Source organism: Ovis canadensis, chromosome 3 (genome assembly GCF_042477335.2).
Source record: "Ovis canadensis isolate MfBH-ARS-UI-01 breed Bighorn chromosome 3, ARS-UI_OviCan_v2, whole genome shotgun sequence".
NCBI lineage: Eukaryota > Metazoa > Chordata > Mammalia > Artiodactyla > Bovidae > Ovis > Ovis canadensis.
In genome coordinates, this window is record NC_091247.1 from 156,113,841 (window position 1) to 156,138,371 (window position 24,531).

At 39.0% G+C, this 24,531-nt stretch overlaps 1 protein-coding gene and 1 pseudogene across 1 annotated transcript; both read left to right on the top strand.

Moving 5' to 3' along the window:
• Window positions 1-328: 328 nt before the first annotated feature.
• On the top strand, window positions 329-428 carry LOC138438405 (U6 spliceosomal RNA; annotated as a pseudogene).
• An 18,662-nt stretch (window positions 429-19,090) lies between these two features.
• LOC138435839 (lysozyme C, tracheal isozyme-like) lies at window positions 19,091-24,418 on the top strand. The gene is given in 4 exon segments (XM_069580952.1): window positions 19,091-19,319; window positions 20,495-20,659; window positions 22,293-22,368; window positions 23,554-24,418. Coding segments are annotated over 4 exon segments (528 nt in total). The 5' UTR covers window positions 19,091-19,099; the 3' UTR covers window positions 23,621-24,418.
• The last annotated feature ends 113 nt before the right edge of the window (window positions 24,419-24,531 follow it).

Here is a 24,531-nt window from a genome sequence, read left to right on the forward strand (position 1 = left end):
ATTCATTCCCAGGACCTCTGTTTATTCTGAATGGTCATAGTTTCCTATCCCCATACATATGGACCTGGTCTTCCTAAAGGAAAAATAACCAAAATTCAAATCAGTATAATTAAGAGAGACATAAAGGAAGCCTCTTGCTGTGGGGCCTTTGAACATACCATTCTGAAAAATTTCGGTACATTGTGTGGTCTGCTAGACATTTAAAAATAAGTTTTTAACTATAATCTGAGGCTTCTTTATGAAAGATGATTTTAGCACAGATCTAGAATGAAACCATTCCAAAAGAAAGTCCCATCAGAGGCCATTCAAAAATGAGAGGTGCAGTTATTTGCTTTAGCAGCACATATACTAAAATTGGAATGATATAGACATTAGCATGGCCCCTGCACAAGGATGACATAGAGATTAGTGAAATGCTCCATACTTTTTAAAAATTAGAGATACAAAAAAAGGGCTTCAGTGCATCCCCCACCCCCTCAACACAAACAGAAGTCTGCTGAGTGTAAGAGCAGCCCGCGATCTGTGTCACTCTTACCTGCTTTCAAGAACCAGCATCATATAAATGAATAATATGACATCACAGCATGAGACCTGGTAAGAGTTGGTTTCTTTTTATTCTGGAATAACTAGGCCGACTTTCATTAATGTGGGAGCTGACTGATTAATGTTAAGAATCAAAGGATAGAATAAAGCCAATAACCACACTCAACACTGTCGTTTGCTTTTAGTTACAAACTGTTAGAATTTCTTTTCCTAAAATGTTCACGGCAGAAGTATTCATTTCACTTCTAATTATTACCAGGGTTATTGGGATTGTGTGAGGTAAAGGAATAAACCCAATGGGTATTAACCCAACATGGAGATCTGAAATTGTGATAGAAAGTTACTTATGGCCATGTCTTACGAAGGGCTAAATGCCCAACCTAGGACCTTACATAAAGCTAAAATCAATGACTGCCTGTGTTGGTCAGCTTATAAACCACAGTTCCTCCTCCCCTGCTGCCCCACTACCAATTAGCCTTCTTGTGAAGACAGTATAAGAAATGGTCTTCAAGCCAAGAGACAGAAATGTAGGCATTCTAAACAGTGAGAAAACGTCAAGATCTAGTTTTGACAGAGGAATAGTGAACGAAGCCCAAATTACACAAGATTCCAAAAACTCAGGAAGAAATTATCTGAAAGGGAAGAAGCCACATAGCTGGTATTTTGTTGTAGTTTAGTGGCTAAGTTGTGTCCGACTCTTTGTGACCGACAGACTAGAGCCCACCAGGTTCCTCCATCTATGGGATTTCCCAGGCAACAACACTGGAGTGGTTTGCCATTTCCTTTTCCAAGGGATCTTCACGACCATGGGATCGAACCTGGGTCTCCTACATTGGCAAGTGGATTCTTTACCACTGAACCACTAGGGAAGACCAGTTGGTACTTTACATCAACCCTAAGAAATTCTTATGTTTTATAACAAATGAACTGAATGTCAGCAAAATGTAGAGGGAGTGTCATAACTTCACACATGGCTCCCAGCTGGGCAGGCACTTACTACACCTAATTTACAGCCCTTCATCATCCTGTTAAAAGCCCTACCTACAGAAGGCCCTTGAAAACACAGCTTTCACCAACCTTTGGAAGTTCTTCTCTGCTGAAATACTTAACCCACTTCATTTTTCAGATTTCAGAAGACACTCATTCCTTTGATACCCCCTGGTGTTAACCGGCACTCCATGTGGTTAGCAGTCACTGCCAAGTAGATGTCCATTCCCTTCAGTAACTACCTGGAATTAACCTATACCAAGAGAGTGCTACTGTTCTATTTTAACGGAGCACCAGTACAGAATTCCCCCCAAATGAACATATTTTGAATTTGTGACCTTACCATATTATATGAATATTATAAACAGTGTATTTCTATTAATCTAAAAAAAACAGTGGCCTTTGTTCTTAATCAGATGGTTCAGCTCTGATGGTTCTTCAAGCCATGTGATATTAGTATTTTTGATAGTGAAGTGCTCAATCTGGAATGCTATGCAGGTCCTCTTGATTTTAGGTCAAGCTGGATACCAAAAACATCCCCTCCCCCCCAAAAGCACTGTCATTTATCTGAATAGATTTACAAGTCCAGACTTTGACCACATGGGGAATAACAGAAACCTGGCCCCAGGACAAAAAGGGTTTGGTAAGAACAAAGACCTCAGGAGTCTGACAATACTCAGGAGTATTGTCATCAGCTGAATAAAGGGAACAGGGACAGCCGCTCCTGACACTCAGGCAAAGTTCCCAGCGTAATACATTGCACAAGGAAGTCAGCTGTTTGGGTCGCTTTTCCAAATAGGACTTAAAGCCAGTCCAAAGACCCCTTCCAAGTGTGGTCTTGAAGACTAGCTTCAGACAGCTACTCCAATCACTTCATCAGAAAGAGATGAGCAGGGATCTAACCACAGAGGTACTACAGAAGCTGTTTTGAAAACCTTTGAGTCCTGACACTGCCATGATTGCTAAACATGAAACGAGGGTCAAACCTATACCTGGGGACAGAAAAAGAAAAAACAATGTGACATTAATTGTCATGAGCCACTGAGTACTTCATTCAGAATATTAACTGGAAAGACTGGCAGGAAGGGATACAAAAGGAACAACTAAATCACCAGAAGAGGATCTAGTGGGAAAGTCTAGTACAAAGCAGGAGTTAGTAATTAGAGTATTCCATCATAAGTCAGCAAATACAATGAAACTGAAGAGGAGTGGAAAAACAGAAAGCTAATCTTGATAGGTGTTAGGAGAAAAGGTTTGAGCTTTTGTTTGTGTATGTGTGTGTGGGTGGGGGGAGGCAATCCCTAAAGTATAAAACAGCCTGGTGGAAAAATCTAGTCCTTGCTTAAAGCCCTTCTAGTATTTTCAAAGCCCTGTCATCTTTTACAGTTTAGACACACAGACTGTGGTAGGTACCAGTACAAGCGTGCACCTCAGACAGGAGCTTGAATCTGGCTCATTATGAACTTAGGTAAGTCACTGACCTCTCCCGGCTGTTGATAAAGCTGGAAGGCAGTTCATGTAAAATGTCTGGCACATAAGAACACTTATTTCTCATCTGAGGGGATATCAGAGTCAATGCTGATGGTAACCTGGCAGACATTTTGAACACAGACTGGCTGGAGGTTGTGTAGTCTGGAAATAGCATTGTATTTTATTTTTATCTGCCACCCTGTGGGACAAACTAACTCCCTTAGCATTATTTTAGAGCAGTGCTTGGCCAACTTTGTTCAAAAAAGGACCAGATAGAAAGTATTTTAGGGTTTGTTGGTCGCACAGTCTCTGTTGCAACTAATCAACTTTGTTGCTGAAGTGTAAAAGCCATTTCAGGCAATACATAAATGAATGTATGCATTGTGTTCCAAAAGGGAGTGGCTGCAGTGGGCCTGTGATATCTAGTCTGCTGACTCCAACTCTAGAAAATTCTATAAGCCTAAATGTTTGGTAGGTAAGAATAAGCTACAGTTAAGGAATTTGAAAAAAAAACCAGGTGGAGTTTAAATAGCTCAGGCTAACATCACCAAGGCCAGAATCTAGAGTCTTAGCTATAAGCTGTCAGAATGCGAGCAAGACAGTTAGTTTTGATTAAAGAAAACCACTTACTTCTCTGGTGGTCCACTGGTTGTAGTTAAAGAATCAGTCTTAAATTCAGGGGTCAGCAGGTTTGATCCCTGATCGGAGAACTAAGATCCCACATGTGATCCCGCATGAAGAAACTAAGCCAGCATGCCACAACTACTGAGCACCCAGGCAACAACTAAGATCCAGTGCAGCCAAAGAAATCAATAGACACTAAAAATCAAACAAACCAATTATATGGAAAAGGGCTTGAGAGACAAGGTGTTGTTGAGACCATCTGGACTATGTATGTGATGGAGCTCCATTAAAGCCTCTGTATAGGCCTAAAGATTCTATTGAGTGGGTGCAGAGATCTACTCATCTTGAGGCTGCCTAAGACAAGCTTCTCATAGAAGGAAGCTGAGGCTTGTTGAAGTAAGATAATGTGCTGAAGAGCAACAGTTGTTTTGAGAACGGAGACAAGATGGCAGAATAGAAGGATGTGAGCTCATCCTTTCTCATGGAAACACCCACATCACAACTAATTGTTAACCAAAAAACACTGGAACCTACCAAAAAGATATCCTATACAGCCAAAGACAATGAAGAAGCCATAGCAAGACAGTAGGAGGGGTGCAACTATGATAAAATTAAATTGCACACTTACCAGGTGGGTGATCTACAAACTGGAAAATAATTGTATCACAGAGGTTCTCCCACAGAAGTGAAAATTCTGAACTTTGTGTCAGACTCCCCAGCCTGGGGTTCTGGCATCAGGAGGAGGAGCCACCAGAGCATTTGTCTCTCAAGGCCAGGGTTTGATCACAGGAATTCCAGAGCACTGGGGAAACAGAAACTTCACTTTTGGAGGGTGCACACAAGGTCACAAGTAACTTGAACTGAGACATGGCAGACATAAGGAACACAGACTGGCTGCGCAAGACCTACCTGCTGGTATTGGAGGGCCTCATGCTGGTATAGGCAGAGGTGGGGGGCAGCTTTGGCTCACTGTAGGCATGAAGGCACTGGTGACAGTAGTTCTGGGGAGTACTCACTGGCGTGAGCCCTCTCAGAGGCCGCCATTTTTTCACCAGGGCCTGGCCCCACCCAACAGCCTATAGGCTCCAGTGCTGGGACCCTTCAGACCAAACAACCAGCATGGCAGGAACACAGCCCCTCCCATCAGTATACAGACTGCTTAAAGTCTTCCTGAGCCTATCAGTTCAGCACAGTTCAGTCGCTCAGTCATGTCCGACTCTTTGCGACCCCATGAATCGCAGCATGCCAGGCCTCCCTGTCCATCACCAACTCCCGGAGTTCACAGACTCACGTCCATCGAGTCAGTGACGCCATCCAGCCATCTCATCCTTGGTCGTCCCCTTCTCTTCCTGCCCCCAATCCCTCCCAGCATCAGAGTCTTTTCCAGTGAGTCAACTCTTCACATGAGGTGGCCAAAGTACTGGAGTTTCAGCTTTAGCATCATTCCTTCCAAAGAAATCCCAGGGCTGATCTCCTTCAGAATGGACTGGTTGGATCTCCTTGCAGTCCAAGGGACTCTCAAGAGTCTTCTCCAACACAACAGTTCAAAAGCATCAATTCTTTGGCACTCAGCCTTCTTCACAGTCCAACTCTCACATCCATACATGACTACTGGAAAAACCATAGCCTTGACTAGATGGACCTTAGTTGGCAAAGTAAGGTCTCTGCTTTTGAATATGCCATCTAGGTTGGTCATAACTTTTCTTCCAAGTGGTAAGCATCTTTTAATTTCATGGCTGCAATCACCATCTGCAGTGATTTTGGAGCCCAAAAGAATAAAGTCAGACACTATTTCCACTAGCTGCCCACTAAACACACACATTGATACAACACCCCCACCAGAGTGACTAGACCCAGCTCCACCCACCACTGGGCAGGCACCAGCCTCCCTGACCAGGAGCTTGCACAAGCCTCTTAGACGTCATCCACCAGAGGGCAGACAGCAGAAGCAAGGAAAACTGCAACCCTGAAGCCTGTGGAACAGAAACCACAATCACAGAAAGTTAGACAAAATGAGACAGCAGAACAATATGTCCTATATGAGAGAACAAGATAAAACGCCAGAAGAATAGCTAATTCAAATTGAGATAGGCAATATACCTGAAAAATAATTCAGAGTAATGATAGTAGAGTTGATATAAGATCTGGAAAAAGAACAGAGGCACGGATGGAGAAGATACAAGAAATGTTTAAGAAAGAGCTAGAAGATCTAAAGAACAAAAAGATGAACAATACAAAAACTGACATGGAAAATATACTAGATGGAATCTATAATAATAAATGAGGCAGAAAAATGGATAACTGAGCTGGAAGACAGAATGGTGGAAATCACTGCCATAGAACAGAGTAAAGAAAAAAGAAGGAAAAGAGGAAAGGACAGTCTAAGACCTCTGGGACATTAACATGCCAACATCCACATTATAGGGGTCCCAGATGGAGAAGTGAGAAAGAGCCCGAGAAAATATTTGATGAGATAATAGGTGAAAATTTCCCTAACATAGGAAAAGAAACAGTCACCCATATCCAGGAAGCACAGGGAGTCCCACACAGGACAAACCCAGGGAGGAATACACTGAGACACATATTAATCAAACTGACAAAAATTAAAGACAAAGAGAAAATATTAAGAGCAACAAAGGAAAACCAACAAATAACATACAATGGAATAAGATTATCAGCTGATTTTTCAGCAGAAACTCTTCAGACCAGAAGGGAATAGCACAATATATTAAAGGGATGGAAGGGAGGAACCTATAATCAAGAATACTCTACCCAGCAAAGATCTTATTCAGATTTAACAGAGAATCAAAAGCTTTACAGACAAGCAAAAGCTAAGAGAATTTAGTACCACCAGGCTATCTTGCAATAAATGCTACAGGAATATCTCTAGGTGGGAAAAAAAGCCCCAACTAGAAACAAGAAAATTACAAATGAGTCAGCTCAGTGATCAAGGCAAAAATAAAGGTAGGAAATCATTCATATACAAATATAATATCAAAACCAGAGCAGTGTGAAGACTATAAGCAGATATTGGAAAAACATTAGAAATTAGAGGACTAGCAACTTAAAACCATGTTGTTTACATATAGAGTACTGTATCAAACCTCACGGTAAATGCAAACCAAAAATCTACAATAGATACACACACACAGACACACAAAGGAATCCAAGCATAACACTAAAAAGTTAGTCATCAAATCACGAGAGAAGGGAAGAAAAGAGGAAGGGGAAAAACAAAGACCTACAAAAATAAGTCCAAAACAATTTAAAAAGTGGCAGTAAGCATATACATACTAATAATTACCTTAAATGTAACCGGATTAAATGCTCCAATCAAAGACATAGACTGGCTGAATGGTTACAAAAACAAGACCCATATATATGCTGTCTATAAGAGACCCACTTCAAATATAGGGAACTGAAAGTGAGGGGATGACAAAAAGGTATTCCATGAAAATCATAACATTATCAGACAAGACAGACTTTAAAATAAAGACAGTTACAAGATACAAAGAAGGACACTGCATAATAATCAAGGGATCAATCCAAAAAGAAGATATAACAATTGTAAACATATGTATGCACCCAACATAGGAGAATCTAAATATATAAGACAAATGCTAACAGCCATAAAAGTAGAAATGCACCATTAACACAATAATAGCAGGGGACTTTAACACCCCACTTTCACCAATGGGTCATTCAGATGGCAAATCAATAACAAAATACAGACCTTAAGTGACACTTTAGATCAGATGCACTTGATTGATTTTTATAAAGCATTCCATCCAAAAGCAGCAGAAGACACATTCTTTTCAAGTGCACATGGAACGTCTTCCATCATTGATCATATGGATCAATAAATTTAGGAGAGCCTCAGTAAATTTAAGAAAATAGAAATCAGTATCTTTTATGTTCACAACTCGTGATTCTCTTTATTCCACAATGAGATTAGAAATCAACTACAAGAGAAAAAAACTGTAAAAATCACAAACACATGGAGGTTAAACAACATGCTACAAAATAAGAGGAAATAAATTTCTAGAGGCAAATGAAAATGAAAGCACATCGATACAAAACCCATGGGATACAGCAAAAGCAGTTCTAAAAGGAGATCACAGCCGTAGAATCTTCCCTCAAGAAACAAGAAAACTCTTAAATAACCTAGCCGAAGGAAATGGCAACCCACTCCAGTGTTCCTGCCTGGAGAATCCCAGGGACGGGGGAGCCTGGTGGGCTACCGACTATGGGGTCGCACAGAGTCGGACACGACTGAAGCGATGCAGCAGCAGCAGCACACCTAAAGCAACTACAGAAAAAAGAACAAACAAAACCTAAAGTTGGTAGAAGGAAAGAAATCATAACGATGAGAGCAGAAGTAAATGAAATGGAGATGAAGAAAAAAATAGAAAACATCAATGAAACTAAAAAAGCTTGTTCTTTTGAAGATAAACAAAACTGATAACCATTTAGCCAGACTCATCAAGAAAAAACAGAGTGCTCACATCAATAAAGTTAGAAATGAAAAAGCAGTTACAACTTACACCACAGAAATATAAAGGATCATAAGAGACTCCTGTAAGCAACTATATGCCAATACAATGGACAACCTGTAAGAACCGGACAAATTCTTAGAAAGGTACAATCTTGAAAAACTGAACCAGAAAGAAATAGAAAATATGAACAATCACAAGCACCGAAATTAAAACTGTGTTTAAAGAACTCACAGTGAACAAAAGTCCAAGACCATATAGCTTCACAGACAAATTCTAACAAACATTTAGAGAAGAGTTTTAATGCCTATTCATTTAAAACTATTTTTAAAAAATTGCAGAAGAAGGAACTCATTCTATGAGGCCACCATCATACTGATACCAAAATCAGAGAAAAATACCACAAAATAAAAAGAAAATTACAGGTCAATATCACGGATGAAACTGAATGCAAAAATGCTCATCAAAATACTTGCAAACTGAATCCAACAATATGTTGAAAGGATCATACCCAAGTGATCATATGGGACTTATCCCAGGGATGCAAGGATTTTCCAGTATTCATAAACCAATCAGTGTGATATACCACATCAATAAATTGAAGTATAAAAACCATATGATCATCTGAATAGATGCAGGAAAAGCTTTTAACAAAATTCAGCACCCATTTATGACAAAAACTCTCCAGAAGAGAGAACATACCTCAACACAATAAAGGTCACACATGACAAACCTACAGCTAACATCATACTCAGCATCAAAAAGCTAAAATATTTCATCTAAGATCAGGAAAAAGACAAGGATTCTCACCACTTTTATTCAAATAGTATTGGAAGTCCTAGCCAGAGCAATTAGGCAAGAAAAAGATAAGAGGATTCCAAATTTGAAATGAAGAATTAAAACGGATTATTTGCAGGATGACATATACAGAAAATCCTAGAGACTCCCAACAAGGAGACTGCTAGAGCTAATAAATGAATTCAGTATAGCTGCAAGATACAAATATTAAGATAAAAATTTTTTTGTTTCTATATAGTAATAAACTACCAGAAAAAATGAAGGAATTTAATAAATAAAATGTAATATTCATATTTATAATTGCATCAAAAGAATAAAATAGTGCGGCCTTGGCAAACCAACAAGGTGAGCACAGCTGCCTTCCCAAAAGAATAAAATACCTAGGAATAAGTTTAATCAAGAAGGTGAAAGACATGCACACTGAAAATTAAAAGACATTGATGAAAGAAATTGAAGAATACACAACACAAATAAATGGAAAGATATTCTGTGCTCATGGACTGGAACATTAATATTGTTAAACTGTCCATACCACCCAAACTACGATACAGATTCAATGCAATACTTCTCAAAATGCCAAAAGCATCTTTCAAAGAAATAGAACCAACAATCCAAAATTTGGGTGAAATCATGAAAGACTCCAAAACAACAGCCAAAACAATCTTGAGAAAGAAGAACAAATCTGGAGGCATCATGCTTCCTGATTTCAAACTATCAAAGAGACATTAATCAAAATTCTATGGTTGCTGTTTAAGTCGCTCAGTCTTGACTGTTCAGTCGTTCAATTGCGACCGATTTTTTGCGACCCCATGGACTGCAGTATGCCAGGCTTCCCTTTCCTTCACTATTTTCTGGAGTTTGCTCAAACTCATATCTATTGAGTCAGTGATGTCATCCAACCATCTCATCCTCTGTCGCCCCTTGTCCTCCTGCCCTCAATCTTTCCCAGCATGAGGGTCTTTTCCAGTGAGTCAGTTCTTTGCATCAGGTGGCCAAAGTCCTGGAGCTTCAGCTTCAGCACCAGTCCTTCCAGTGAATATTCAGGGTTGATTTCCCTTAGGATTGACTGGTTTGTTCTCCATGCTGTCAAAGGGACTCTAAAGAGTCCTCTCCATCAGCACCATAGTTTGAAGGCATCAATTTTTTGGTATTCAGCCTTTTTTTTATTGTCCAGCTCTCATATCCATACACAACTACTGGAAAAACCATAGCTTTGACTATATGGACCTTTGTCAGCAAAATTGTCTCTGCTTTCTAATACACTGTTTAGGTTTGTCCTAGTTTCCTATAGACATAAAAACAGACATATGGAGCAATGGCGCAAAATAGAGAGCCTCATGCATATATGGTTTGGTAATTTAAGACAAAGGAGCCAAGAATATCCAGTGGTGAAAGGAGAGTATCTTCAATAAACAGCTCTGGGGAAACTGGCAACCACATGCCAAAGAGTGAAACTAGACTACTATCTTACACCATACAGAAAAATTAACTCAAATGGATTAAAGAATGCAAAACTAGCAACCATAAAAATCCTAGAAGGAAATATAGGTTTTATGTTGCTAGACATCAGTCTTGATGGTGATTTTTTTGAATCAGACTTCATAAGCAAAAGCAATAAAAACAAGTGGAACAACATCAAACTAAAAAGCTTCTGCACAGCAAAAGGAAATCACTGACAAAATAGAAAGGCAACCTACTGAATGGGTGAAAATATTTAAAATCATAGATGAGAAGGGGTTAGTATCCCAAATATGTAAAGAATATATATAACTTAATAGCAAAAACCAAAGAATTAAAAAATAGGCAGAAGATGTGAATAGTTTTTCAAAGAAGACATGCAGATGGACAACAGGTGCATGAAAAGGTACGGGTACATTTTCAGCCCAACTACTCATGAGGGAAATGCAAATCAAAACCCCTGGAATATCACCTCATACCTGCTAAAATGGCCACCCCAGCAGTCCATTGGTTAGGACTCGGTGTTTTCACCATAGAGATCTGGGTTTAGTCCTTGGTCTGAGAACTAAGGTCCTGCAAGCTGTGCAGTGTGGTATGGCCAAAACAAAAAACAAACACACACAAACAAACAAAAAACCAGGATGTGAAGGAAAAGAAACGCTTGTGCACTCTTGGTGGGAATATAAATGGATATCGTCACTGCAGAAAGCAGTATGGAGTTTTCTCAAAAAATGAAAAATACAACTACCATATGATCCAGCATTCCCACTACTGGGTATTTATTTGAAGACAATAAAACATCAATTTGAAATTCCACTTTCACTGCAACATTATTTATCATAGCCAAGGTATAGAAGAATATCTATCTATCCATCAATAGATGCATGGATGAAGAATACGTACAAATACAATAGAATACATACATATGGAATACTTTTCTGCCGTAAATAAAAGAATGTATTTGCCACTTGTGACAATGTGGATACCCCTTGAGGACATTATGGTAAGTGAAATAAGTCAGAGAAAGACTGATTTCACCTATATGCGAAATTAAACAGGAAAGAAAACCAAGCTGGTATAGGGAGAACAGATGGTTGGTTGCCAGAAGTGGGATAAGTGGGTGGAGAGTGGGAGAAATAGGTGAAAGAGGTCCCAATGTACCAACTTCCAGTTATAATACAAGTCATGGGGATGTAATGTACAGCATAGTGACTATAGTTAACAATACTCTGTTGCATGTTTAAAATCTGTTGAGAGTACATGTTTAACATCTGCATCCCAAGAAAAAAACTTTGTAACTAGCTTTGGCAATGTATGACTAATATAATGACCAAACCTGATTTACCAAGGGAAACTGGGACAAACCTTTTGCCAAAACCTATCTGATTGTAGGTACCTGGACAGGGCAAAGCTCTCCAGTGGTAGAGGCTAAATTCGTCTGCAGCCTCTCTCTGCCCCTGACACAAGGCCCACTGGTGCATTCAGTCCTCCAGTTTATGAGTACTCATCACGGACTAACTACATTTGCTTTGTTTCTTAACGTGAAATTGTAAGAAAGTCTAATTGATCAACAGCCTTGCAACTGAGGTCTAACTAAAATCCAATTAGCCATGGGCAGGGCACAGGGTAACATATACATAGAACTCTCCTTTCCAGGGCTAAGTGAGGCAGGGCAGGGAGTCTCTTTGCAGGCTGGCCGTTGCTCTCAACTGTGGGAGGAATCTGTGTAACAAGAGAGCTGTGTACCTGGACATACCTCTTCAGTCTATGAAATACTCTGAAGAGCTCTAAGATTTACAGTTATTAGTATCTGAAAAAACATGGGGTGCTTGATAAAGTAGGAGATGCTCAGGGCTTAGTAGCAGCTTTGGGGTGAGGTACAGAAGAATCTTCCTTTCAAAAGTCAGCACCTCCAGTAGTTCTGGAGGTGGTCCATAAAGAAATTGGGTAATGACCTCACTTTTGTCTTGAAGTATGATCCAACAGATCTTAAACACCAGCTTTTCCCAATTATAAGCTACATAGAACTTTTCCCCTAAGAACTACAGTGCCTCTGCTTGCCTCACCTTGCTTGCAAAACAACAGAAATTTTAAAAGCAAGCCAGGGGTGGAGGGTGGCACGAAGTGACACAGGCATGACACAAGGGACAGAAACACCATTCCCGGCCTCACCCACACCCTGCACACTGTCTTCCTTGAAGCACGTACCCTTCCCAAACACACAAACGCCTGCAGAAAATTTGTCTGGAACAAAGGCAATGAGGCTTGGGCTTTTCTGAAGGATGACAGTCAAGTTCCTGGATTTCTAATCCTGCCATGTAAATTCTCAGACAAGCATCTTTCATCGTTGCTGTTGTTACAGTCACTAAGTCATATCTGACTCTTTCATAACCCCATGAACTGTAGCCCACCAGGCTCCTCTGTCTGTGGGATTTCCCACACAAGAACACTGGAGTGGGCTGCCATTTCCTTCTCCAAGGGATCTTCCCAAGCCAGGAATCAAACCTGCGTCTCCTCCATTGGCAGGCTAATTCTTTACCACTGAGCCAACAGGGAAGCCTCCATCTTTTATTAATCAGGCATTCAGAGACATGCTCAGTTTTACCTATAAGTCATGGACTTGGAACATTTTCCTTGAGAGATCACACATGCAAGGAAAAGATTTTAATTTAAGCTATCGCCTCAGAATTCAAAGATTCTGACTTGTGGCAAGACACCTCAGGGTGCTGCTCCAGAATGACTAGAAGTTTAGTAAATTTTCTCTCACTTGAAAATCAGAACGGCCTCTCAAGCAGAGTCTCCTAGAACTCTTCAGAGAAAAGGAACTGCACAGGGTTTAATTAATCTCCTGTGTCCACACGGGGTGGCTAAAGCAAGGGGAGGGTGCACATGCCAGGCCACAAGCAGACCTGTGGCTGCTGAAGAGAGAGGAGCATCCACGGTAAGCCTCATTGCCTAGAAAGATCAAAACCAACTCTCCTGGATAAAGGGACTTCCTCCCAGACACAAAGCCAAAACCTAACTTCTATGACGTTTACAGACTCCTGATGTTTTCTGTTTGTGTGCAAACTTTTAAAAATGCAATTCTCACCTTTCTCAGAAAATAGAAGAGGAGCTTTCTAAGTTCAGCAGCTACCAAGTGAGTAACAAAGAACTTTGGAAACCATAACTAAGATCAGACACTGTAGCTAGTATAGGGAGGTCTGTCCTCTACCTGGTCATTCTAATCTTGTAGAATTAAAGAGAAAGATCTGCCGAAAATCAAACCAAAATGATACCAAACCCCCAAAACTTCCTCAAATCCAACAAAAATCAGAAGCTAAAAACCTGCAGATGGAATTAATACAGTTCACTTGACAGTTATTTATCCTGCCCACTCCTTTTGAGCACCATATCCACCATCAACCCCCTGCCCCATATCTCCCCCAATCTTTATAAAAGCTGTTTTCTTAACTCAGCACTTAATGAAGCAAGTACTGATTCACTCCAGACAAGTGTATACTTTCAACAGTTTGCATAATCGGTTTCCTGAGTTTCTTTAGAGAGGCTCATTCTTGATGAGGAAGTAAAACTCCAGCCTTTGCAAGTATTTGGTGGCTCCTGGGAACTGTGACTTCTCCCAGAAGCTTTCTTCTCCTGGATCCAGGGAATTCCCCTACTAAAAATGAGCACAACGAACACATTATTTGATTATCTGCCCCATCATTTTCTTGCAGAAAACAGAACCTATATACGAAAACACAGGTAGGCGTCTCCTTTTCTGTAACTTAGAATACTCACTTAAATGGAATGCTAAGTGAATAGCAACGACAAAAGGATGATACAGCACTCTGACACCAAGCCTGTCCTTCCACTTCCCGCAGATCCTAACTCTACTAACTGGCCTGCTTTCAGATGAACTTCCTGTTAGAGGCACTCTGATGGGCCTTTTACAGGTAGTTTTGCTGAAGTGTTGGGTGGAGCTTACAGGAAAAGCAGGTGGACAGGCAGGGGGGCCTTTTACTCACACCCAGAGGAGCTGTGGGCAAACTGCTGTACTTCAGTGAATTTCTGTTCCCTCATCTGTAAAATACCAATGTTGACAATACCTTTTTCAAGGTGGGTTAAGTGAGCTAATACATATTAAGCTATTTAGAATAACACCTGGAACATGGCAAGCACTGTCTGAATTTGCTATTACAGTAGAGAAGGTCCCCAACTTCATGTTGGCTCTTGTTTTTCAACTTTATAACAGTATGAAAGTGGTACGCATTCAGTAGAAAATATAAAATGTGATCTTTTCCCAGGCTAGTGATATTTTTTGTTTATAAGAGTAAACAACCAATATACTTACAACCATTCTGTACCCAGAAAACCATTCTGTCTTCCACTTTCAGAAGTGTATTCAATATATTACATGAGATATTCAATACTTTGTTTTAAAATAGGCTTTGTGTTAGATGATTTTGCCCAACTATAGGCTAATATATCTATCCCGGGAAAGTTTAAGGTAGGCTGGGCAGAACTATGATGTTTGGTCAGTTAGGTGTATAGTCTACATTCTTTGACTTACTATATGTCTCATTTACAGTAGGATTATCAGAATGTAACCTCACCGTAATCAAGGAAGACCTGTAAATAGACTCCCCTTTTTCAATAACCCAGGACTCCTGATTAAGATCACCGGACAGAGTCCCAGAACACTGAAAATCTTGAGAACTAATCTTGCATCATAACAATATTCATTTAAACCATTATCAACTGTTAGCAAATTGTTAGGGCAGGAAGCTAACACATTTTGAGGGATTTAAAATTCCCAAACATTCCCGCTACACCTTGAGATGAACTTACAAAAGAATAGCTTTATAAGAGTAGTTATATTCTGTTTGTATTATCCCTAAATTCAGACGTTGACATCCTAAAGCCCCAAAGATGATATATTCGGAGGTGCAGCCTTTGAGCAGTTCTCAGGTGATGAGGGTACGGCCTTCATGAACGGGATTCATGTGCTCCTAAAACAGACCCCACAGAGACCCTTCTACCTTGTGAAGAACAGCAAGAAAGCACTGGTAATGAACCAGGAAGAGGATTTGTAGAAGAATCCAATGTGCTGGTGCCTTGATCTTGGACTTCCCAGCCCCCAGAGCTGTGAGAAAGAAACTTCTATGGTTTATAAGTTTAAAGTAAAAGTAGAGTAGTTATTTCTTATAACTATTATAAAAGAATAGCTGGATCTAAACAGTGTTTCTTGCAGGATGGAACGAGTTAAGTATACCCATTCAGATGGCTGAAGCATTTTACCAATATTCGTGGAAAAAATTTTTACTTGTCTTTAATAGATAATCTTATAGAGGCTGTGGACAAAATCTGAAGAAAGAGCTTACGGAAATATCAAATAGCAATTTGTTTTTTTAAAAAAATCTGTCTCTCATTTTTTTGTTCTTTTCCCAGTTCCATGTTTGCTTTAGCCAACATTTATCTTTTTGGATGCTTACATTTCAAAGGCATGGTAAGGTCAATATTTCCAAGGGACTAAGAAAGAATTTCGAAAAAGGAACACAGAGGCATATTTGCCTATTACCAGAAATCTAGGATTATTACCATAATGTTTTTCTTTTCTTTAATGGTTGGATAAGATAGCTCAATCATTTTTTTTTCTGTAGTACCTGTCCCAAATATGGGAAAGTCTGGACCTGGTGGGGTCAGCTTATAGAGGAGGGGACAGTCTATCAAGACTTTCTATGCACTTTCTTGACCCTCGTCAAATCTGTTTCCTCACTATCAATATTTCCATAAGTTTCACACCAACTTGAGTGCCATCTGCAGTTCTTGACATTTGGTTCTCTGATCTTCCCCTCCTAAACATGTTAAGGAAGTGTTTTGTATATATACAGCCAAGGTATTCTGTATATACTTCTCTCTTCTTTTTTCTTCTTCCTTTCTCTTTCTTTCTTCTTTAATCTGATCTTCCTATAGGTACCAAGAGGACATTTGTTTAAGATTAGAGCTCCCTTAAAAATCCTTTTAGCCGGCTTCCCTCGTGATTCAGTGGTAAAGAATCCGCCTTCCAATGGAGGAGACATGGGTTTGATCCCTAATCCAGGAAGATCCCGTATGCTCCAGAGCAACTAAGCCTGTGCACCACAACGACTGAGCCTATGTTCTTGAGCCCAGGACCTGCAATACTGAGCCCATGGATCCCAACTCCTGAAGCCCATGTGCCCCAGAGCCTGTGGTCCAGACAAGAGAAGCCACCATGATGGGGATGAGAAGCCCACACCCTAGAGAGCAGCACTTTCTCTACACGACTTGAGAAAAGCTCACGTAGCAATCAAGACCCACGACAGCCAGAAATAAAATAAATAAACTTAAAAAAATCCTTTTAGAGACCCCCTGGTGGTAAAGTAGTTAAGAACCCTGCCAATGCAGGAGACTTGGGTTTGACCTCTGATCTGGGACGATTCCACATGCCGTGGGGCAACTAAGCCCATGCGCCACAACTACTGAGCCCACGCTCTACAACTACGGAACCTGGGAGCCTGGATGCAGCCCATGCTCAGTAACAAGAGAAGCCACTGCCACGAGTTCACCCACTACAACTAGAGAGTAGCCCCTGCTAGCAGCACCTAGAGGAAGCCTGAAGACAGCAACGAAGACCCAGAGCAGCCACACATAAATAAGTGAATAAACAAATAAAATGTAAAAAATCTTTTAGGTGTAAAAGTCCAAATCTTCACTATATCTACTTCAGTTCTGACTCCAACCTGTGAGTATTTTTATGGCTTAAAACCAATATTAGGGTTTAGCCATGGATACAAGTGGTGTTCTCTAAGAAATGTAGCCTTCTCAAGATGCAGAGCCTCTGCAGAGAAAGCCTAAGAAAGCACAGACCTTCCTTGTCTCAGGTGACAAATAAACCTCTATCTCTCACAAAGTGAGACATCTTAAATCACCGACCTCCTAACCTGGGTTACCAGCAAAGTGATAATGCTGTGTGACTTTTCCCCTCAGAAGCAGGCAATGAAGGTAGAGACCAAAAAAGCCCCTTATGAATTTGGACACTTTATTAAGACACACTTCCCTGAGAGCCAGCTTGTTTGGACAGAGAATGCTGCCTGTCACTTCATGCCTTAGGCTTCTAGCTGGCTGCTGATGCAAGTAGAACAGAAACCTGTACCCCATAAGGGGCAGAAACCAGAGGGCACATACTCACTGGTTATAAAGCCAAGCTCTCAATACAGAAGACAAAACAAATGGAGAATCTCATCTGATAGTTTTTCATCCTTATGATAAAGGAGAACATGACTCTACCTGGGAGGCCAAGAATCAGTAACCATAGGTATTGATTACCAAAATCAGATTCACAAGAGTCATGATTCAATATCCATTTTCACAAATGTTTTTTTCCTGCCACTGTGAATTTGGAAAGGGACAAAGAGAAATCTTTCTCCTTCTCTCTTGACTAGTCACTATAGACAGAGAGTTGCGAGACTGACATGGTAAGATCTCTTACCTTCTGCTGGTCTGTTGTCAGTTATCCCGTATCTCAACTGCAGTCTCCAGGGAGAGTGGAGTATTCCAGCCTTTCAGAGTTCCATCCTCATCACTAGAAACTGTACAGGAGGAAACATGTGTTTCCTTTTACCCTTTTCATTTTTTTGCTGGCGCTCTGTAACCAAAGACAGATTAACAAGAGAAAAGTAAACAAGTATATTAACATATACATCTCATGTATACTTGTAAGTAATGCAGGGATGACTAACTCAAGGAGAAAGCTAGAATGTGGACTTACAGATTATCTTAACCAAAGAACAATATATTTTTAAGTGAGCAACAAGACAGAGAACAGAGTACTAGGCTTCCAAGAGTTGGAAATTGTGGGGCAATAAATACATTAAGAAAGAATGGAAGATAATAGCTAGTCAGTAAAGGCTCTTTTGCAGAGTCCTCGGGTGCTGCCTTGGGGCTGATAAGTGTCTAGTGTTTTAAATGATTACTTTCTGCACAAATTTATGTTTAACTTCCAGAAAAGTAGAGGGAGGAAGGGGACTTTTCTTGAATCTGCTTCTTCTCAACTGCCTTCAGCTCAAAATAATCCTTGTGCCAAAGGGGAAGATTTTGGGGTGGCATGATTCTGCTATTCTTTTGTAGGTTTTACTATACTGTTTTCTTGCTTTACAATGACTCCTTATGTTCTAACATGAAAAAGTGAAGTAAGACATTGTCAGAAAGGACTTAGGAATGTTCACATGAGGCTTACTTATAACAGTAAAATATCGATTTACAAATTAAGAACTGAGAAACAACCAAAAGAGTCAGTATAGGAATCCGTGATCAACGTGGTGCTTTAAAAGCTATATGCCTATCAGAACAACAGGCAGTGTGTCACATTCTTTGTGGAAAGTGTACATAAAATAATTCTAAGTGAAAAAGATGAAGACAACATAATGAAAGCACATCAAAAACTGAATGCAAATGAATGTGAATCAAAGATGGGAGCAATTTTCCATTGTGTAATATGTTCATTCAGGTTTTTTTCCTCCTAGTTGCTCAAATTCATAATAAAATAGGAGGAAGTTCCTCTTTGGGCAATAGAGCTAATCCCACTTCTTTCTGAGCAATGTCTTCAAGCTATATCATTTCATTATTTTCTTGCAATTAACTCTTAGGACATCAAAACTTTTAGTGTAAGTGAAGCAGTAAACAATCCCTGCTTTCCACATGTCTCCAACGGTGGAGCTCCCAAAATGGTCAGAAAAGAAGGAAGTGAAAAGATGTTAAATACCAAGTCCAGCTCACCTGGTCAACTTGGACATTTGGCTTCTGTCAACATGAAGGCTCTCCTTATTCTGGGGCTTCTTGTCCTTTCTGTTGCTGTCCAGGGCAAGAAATTTGAGAGGTGTGAGCTTGCCAGAACTCTGAAGAAATTTTGATTGGCTGGCTACAAGGGAGTCAGCTTGGCAAACTGTAAGTTAACTATTCTTCATCCTTCCAAATAGCCAGCTGTGGAACAGATACGAATTGAGGAAGAAGAAGAAAGGGACTTTGAGTGAATGGCTTTTTTTTTTTTCTTTTCTTGAAGGGTTTGTACATTTACAATGGCTCAAAACATCAGCTCAGAATCAGATGTACCAAGGGAAGGAATGAGGCATGGGAGGGTCAAATTCTACACCATTCTAAGCATGCCAGGTCTTGCTATACTCCTCTAGTGTCGCTAAACTTGCCAGCTGGCACTTGTAGGGTGACTACAAGATATACTTCAGCCCTCAGCCATTTCCAGCTGGGAATCTGGGTTCTGCAAGCAAGCATAAGGCAGTATTTTTGTCATTTTTAATCCCCCTACCATGATGCCCGGTTTTTAACAGCCACGTTTTATAAAAAATTACATTGAACTCTTAGAACAGGGACTATAGGAACCTATTTCTCCTCAGTCAATATCTACATAAGGATCCCTGAAATGTAGCATGAGATAACATTCTATTATTCTGACTCTAGTTCATTAATTATTTTTCATTTTCTTGCACAGAATTCAAGATGTGCCTTAGGAAAAGTTCCCTTGTATTTCAGTCCATACCTGTCAATGTCAACATTGTATTTTTCAGAGTGAATTCAGACAGTTCTGCTCCATAACTATTTTTTAGTAAATGAGCAAATGGCTAGACGGATGGATGGATGACATAGTCTTTCCTGTCCTATGAGTCTTATTGTCTGGATTGTAATTTGGTATCCAAATTCACCTTTAGGTATCACAAGAAATTTTCTTTCTCCTAGTAAATCCTTATTTTTCCTAGTACAAAGATTTTTTCATTAGCATATGCATCTGCTGCTAGTGACCAAACCCATTTAACCACTCTGTTGATTTTTCTATTCTAGGCTCAATCTTACCTGGGGCATGGGAGCAATGCAAGACACAGCTAGTTTAATATTTTTTACAACGTGTTATCTTGTTTCATTAGTATTAGCAAATGATTTGCTAACAAAAGGATTCTTCTAAGGGCCCCTAACACCAAATGTTAAAATATTTACAAGTAAAATATATCTTTATGCTTCTAAATTAAGTCATTAGTAAAATAGAATTGTGCTATGAAAGATAAGTCATATGCTGTTGCTGTTTATTACTAATAATATGTTTTTTTTTTCAGGGATGTGTTTGGCCTATGGAGAAAGCCGTTATAACACACAAGCTATAAACTATAATCCTGGAAGCAAAAGCACTGATTATGGGATATTTCAAATCAACAGCAAATGGTGGTGTAATGATGGCAAAACCCCAAAAGCAGTTAATGGCTGTGGTGTATCCTGCAGTGGTAAGATAAGATAATGTTGAGGGATGGCACAGGGCCCATTTGGTGGTACCTATAAGAAGAGAGACTTAGTACAAATGAAAAGGTCTTGAAGAGTTCATGAGACCCAGAAAAACTCCATCTTAACTTCTAGAAACTGCTTTATCGTCTACCTCATAATTCCTTAAGTAAGAAATTAAAAAGTTGGTATCATAGAAGGTTGCTGTTTGCTGACATACAAGAGTTGGAATGATCTATCACTGTATTATAACTGGACATGTTGATGCTTTGTAAAGAACAATGCCATTCCTACTAATTTACCTGGTTTGGGAGAGGTTTAGGGATAATTTGGTTGTGTAGTCTTTTTTTCAATTTTGTCATATTTACTTCTTTTATGTATATATTATACAGTAGGGTTTTTTTTGCTGAGTGATTTTAAAGTGAATTAGAAACATTATCACATTGCATTCCTAAATTCTTTAGTTTGCATATCTAAAACATACACTTCCTATTTAATCACTGTCATTCTAACAAGTTAATATATGGATTTGTTTTTAAGTGAGGTGAAACAAATGTTCTATTGAGTTCCTTTTAAAACTGAGATAACATATGCAATAGTTAGGGCTTCCCAGGTGGGGCTAGTAGTAAAGGACCCTCCTGACAATGCAGGGGACATGAGATAGAGGTTCAATCCCCGGATTGGGAAGATCCTCTGAAGGAGGGTATGGCAACCCACTCCAGTATTCTTGCCTAGAAAATCAACATGAACAGAGGAGCCTGGGGGGCTAGAGTATGTGGGGTCGCAAAGAGTCACACACGCACGTGTGCACATCAATATTTATTGCATAAAATATTGGAGAAGTATTGCAAATTTGATATTGTTTCATTTTTAATATTAAAATTCCTAACAAAGAAGATTAGTTTCTGGACATATCTTTTATATACAGTTAGTTTAGTTTAAAAAATTATTTGTATTATACAATAATCTGTGGTCATTGAATAACAGTTCTACTACCCAGAGACTTATGACCACGGTAACTTGTGGTATCCACATCTTCTTTCAGAATACACATCACTCACATACATGAATGTAAAAAGCTATATAATCCACATCTGTACCCACATACAAACCTGTAAGCAATATGCTTCAACAAAAATGAAATTGTACTATATTTACTACTTTACAATTTTCTCACTATTACACAATATCATTTTTCTCAACAAATATCAATCTTATTAATTTTTATTAATCTAACTCTGTATTAATACATACATCTTGGGTACCTCACTTATTACTTTTCTTTTTTTGGAATAAATTTTCCAACTGCTGAGCAAAAAACTGCTAGACTGGTTTCTGCTTGTTTGTTTTTGTTTTGTTTTCACAGTGTCCAGTGAAAAAAGAACCTTCTGTCATATTAGTTAACAGTTCCAGAGTTTCCAATGACTTTGGCAAATGAAAAACAGAATGCTTTATTTCATGCCAAATGGCATAGAATGGAGAGAAAGAGTTTTCTCCCAATATTCACAGATACAGGGACTCTTAAAAAGATAATTTTAGTTGTTCTTTCCTCAGCCTAAGAGAATAAAGCTGGCTGAACCTAAAATTTACATGAATTTCTGTGAACGTTGTCCTCATTTCTCACCACCTCTTTTTCAGCTTTGCTGAAAGATGACATCACTCAAGCTGTAGCATGTGCAAAGAAGATTGTCAGTCAGCAAGGCATTACAGCATGGTATGTTCTTTTCTTGTTTTTGTTTTCCATACAGTGTTGTTAAGATGTAATTGACACACAGCACTTCATAAATTTAAGGTGTACAGCATAATGACTCACATACATCATGAAATGATTATCACAGTAATTTTAGTGAACATCCATGATCTCAACGGATACAAAATTAAAGAAACACAATGCAATACTGTTAAGCAATTATCCTTCATTTAAAAATAAATTTAAAAAAATTAAAGAAACAGAAGAAAAAAATTTGTGATGAAAAATCTTGAGATTTATTCTCTAATCTCTTTTCATATGTAAGACACAGCAGTGTTAATTATATTCCTCATGTTGTACATCACATCTCCAGTGTTTACTTATCTTATAATTGGAGATTTGTAGTACTTTCCAATGCTTTCATCCAATTCCCACCCCTCACCCCACCCACAGTATCCACAATTGGTAACCACAAATCTGATTTCTTTTTCTGAGTTTGTTTGTGTTTCAAGTATAATGAACCTTCAACACTATGTAAGTTCCCTTCACAGAGCAAGATATGGGTTAAGCATTAAAGGAGAGATCTGGGGTCTTCCCTAGTGGTTAGGATTCTATGCTTTCAATGCAGGAGGAGGGGACTTGGTACCTGGTTGGGGAACTAAGATACCACAGGCCATGTGGTGTGGCCAAAAACAGGGGTGTGTGGGAGGGTAGGGAGCAGTTTTATCTTACTGTTATGAGAAAAGTATGGGAATATTCTCTAAGACCAAGGGAATTGAAAATTGAAAATCTAAGACATTAAGATTTATGCTAAACAGTGTATTACATAGAAACAATCTACTTTAACCTCAATGTATTTGAAGGACTTCCAGAGTTTTTAAGATTTTCCACACTCTACCAGTTCCTTGTCATCTCTTGAAATTATTTTTGAAAGTAAGTAAATATGGAACACGCTTTGCAGTTGTGTTGTGGACTACCCAAGACTCAACATTTGTGTTCAGCATTGTGTGCTCTAGTGAAGCCTTGGGGAGATGTGAAGGCCTTGGTATACATGTTTCCAATTAATAAATAAGCAACACTTGGATCTGTCTGTATCTTGTATTTCATGTACTGATTAACTATTTTGTTCTCACAAAGGATTTGAAGTTTGTATAACACAATGAAGATATGTTTCAATCTTATCATCATTTGTTTCATCTTTCTTCATAGGGTGGCATGGAAAAACAACTGTCAAAACCGAGATGTCACCAGTTATGTTAAGGGTTGCGGAGTGTAACCGTGGAGTTTTCATCTTCAGCTCATTTTGTCTGTTTTTCATATTAAAGAAATAACAGTTGAGTAAAAGGTTATACTAGCACTCTTTCAAGCAAATAATGTTTTTACAGAAGCAGGAGCACGTGGTCTTTCTTCTAAGAGGCTTGATGTTTACCTCACGTGTTTATTTGATATTAGGCCTATAAGATTTTTCAGCTTGCTAACAGAACGAATGCTGGTGAATATTTGTCTAAAATCTTCATTATCAAATGTATCTCTAGTACATTTAGTTCTTCAAAGGGATAACCCAGACTTAATCTTGAATGATATAACTACTTCCCAATATTCAAGAAAATATAACACAAGAATATCTCTAAGCAAATGTATCTTAGGCAAAATCCCACCTGTGTAGGCATGTGAACTCTCATCTGTTCAGTCAAAAAGAGCAGAACGTCAAATGGCTAAAAATGGGAACAGCCCCAATCAAGAATTTTGTTTTCATAAGTGTGACCTTTGGTTTAAATGTTTTAGTAGAAATGGTGCATTTGCACAGATTTTTAAAAATAAACTCACAATTGATACATCCACCTATTTTAGCCTTTATAAAGAACTCATTTATGCATCCTGCTGATCCTGAGGAATATAAAGAAGGATTAGATGAGCTGTTGATTGTCCTTAGTTTTATTAGCTTAAATTCATGCATTATGACTAAATTCAGAGGCAGATGAGTTTGCAAGCATTGAATTAATTGCTATTAAACTGATGTGAAATTATGCATGTTGTAAAAGAAAAACATTTTCATTAAAAGCTTTGCAGTTCATACCTTGTCTTCCTTTGTTTAGAGCCATTTAATGCCTCTGAAGAAATACGTGTGTATTGGGAAATAATGATCTGACACTTAGTATTTCCTACATCCTCACCTGTACTGAAACA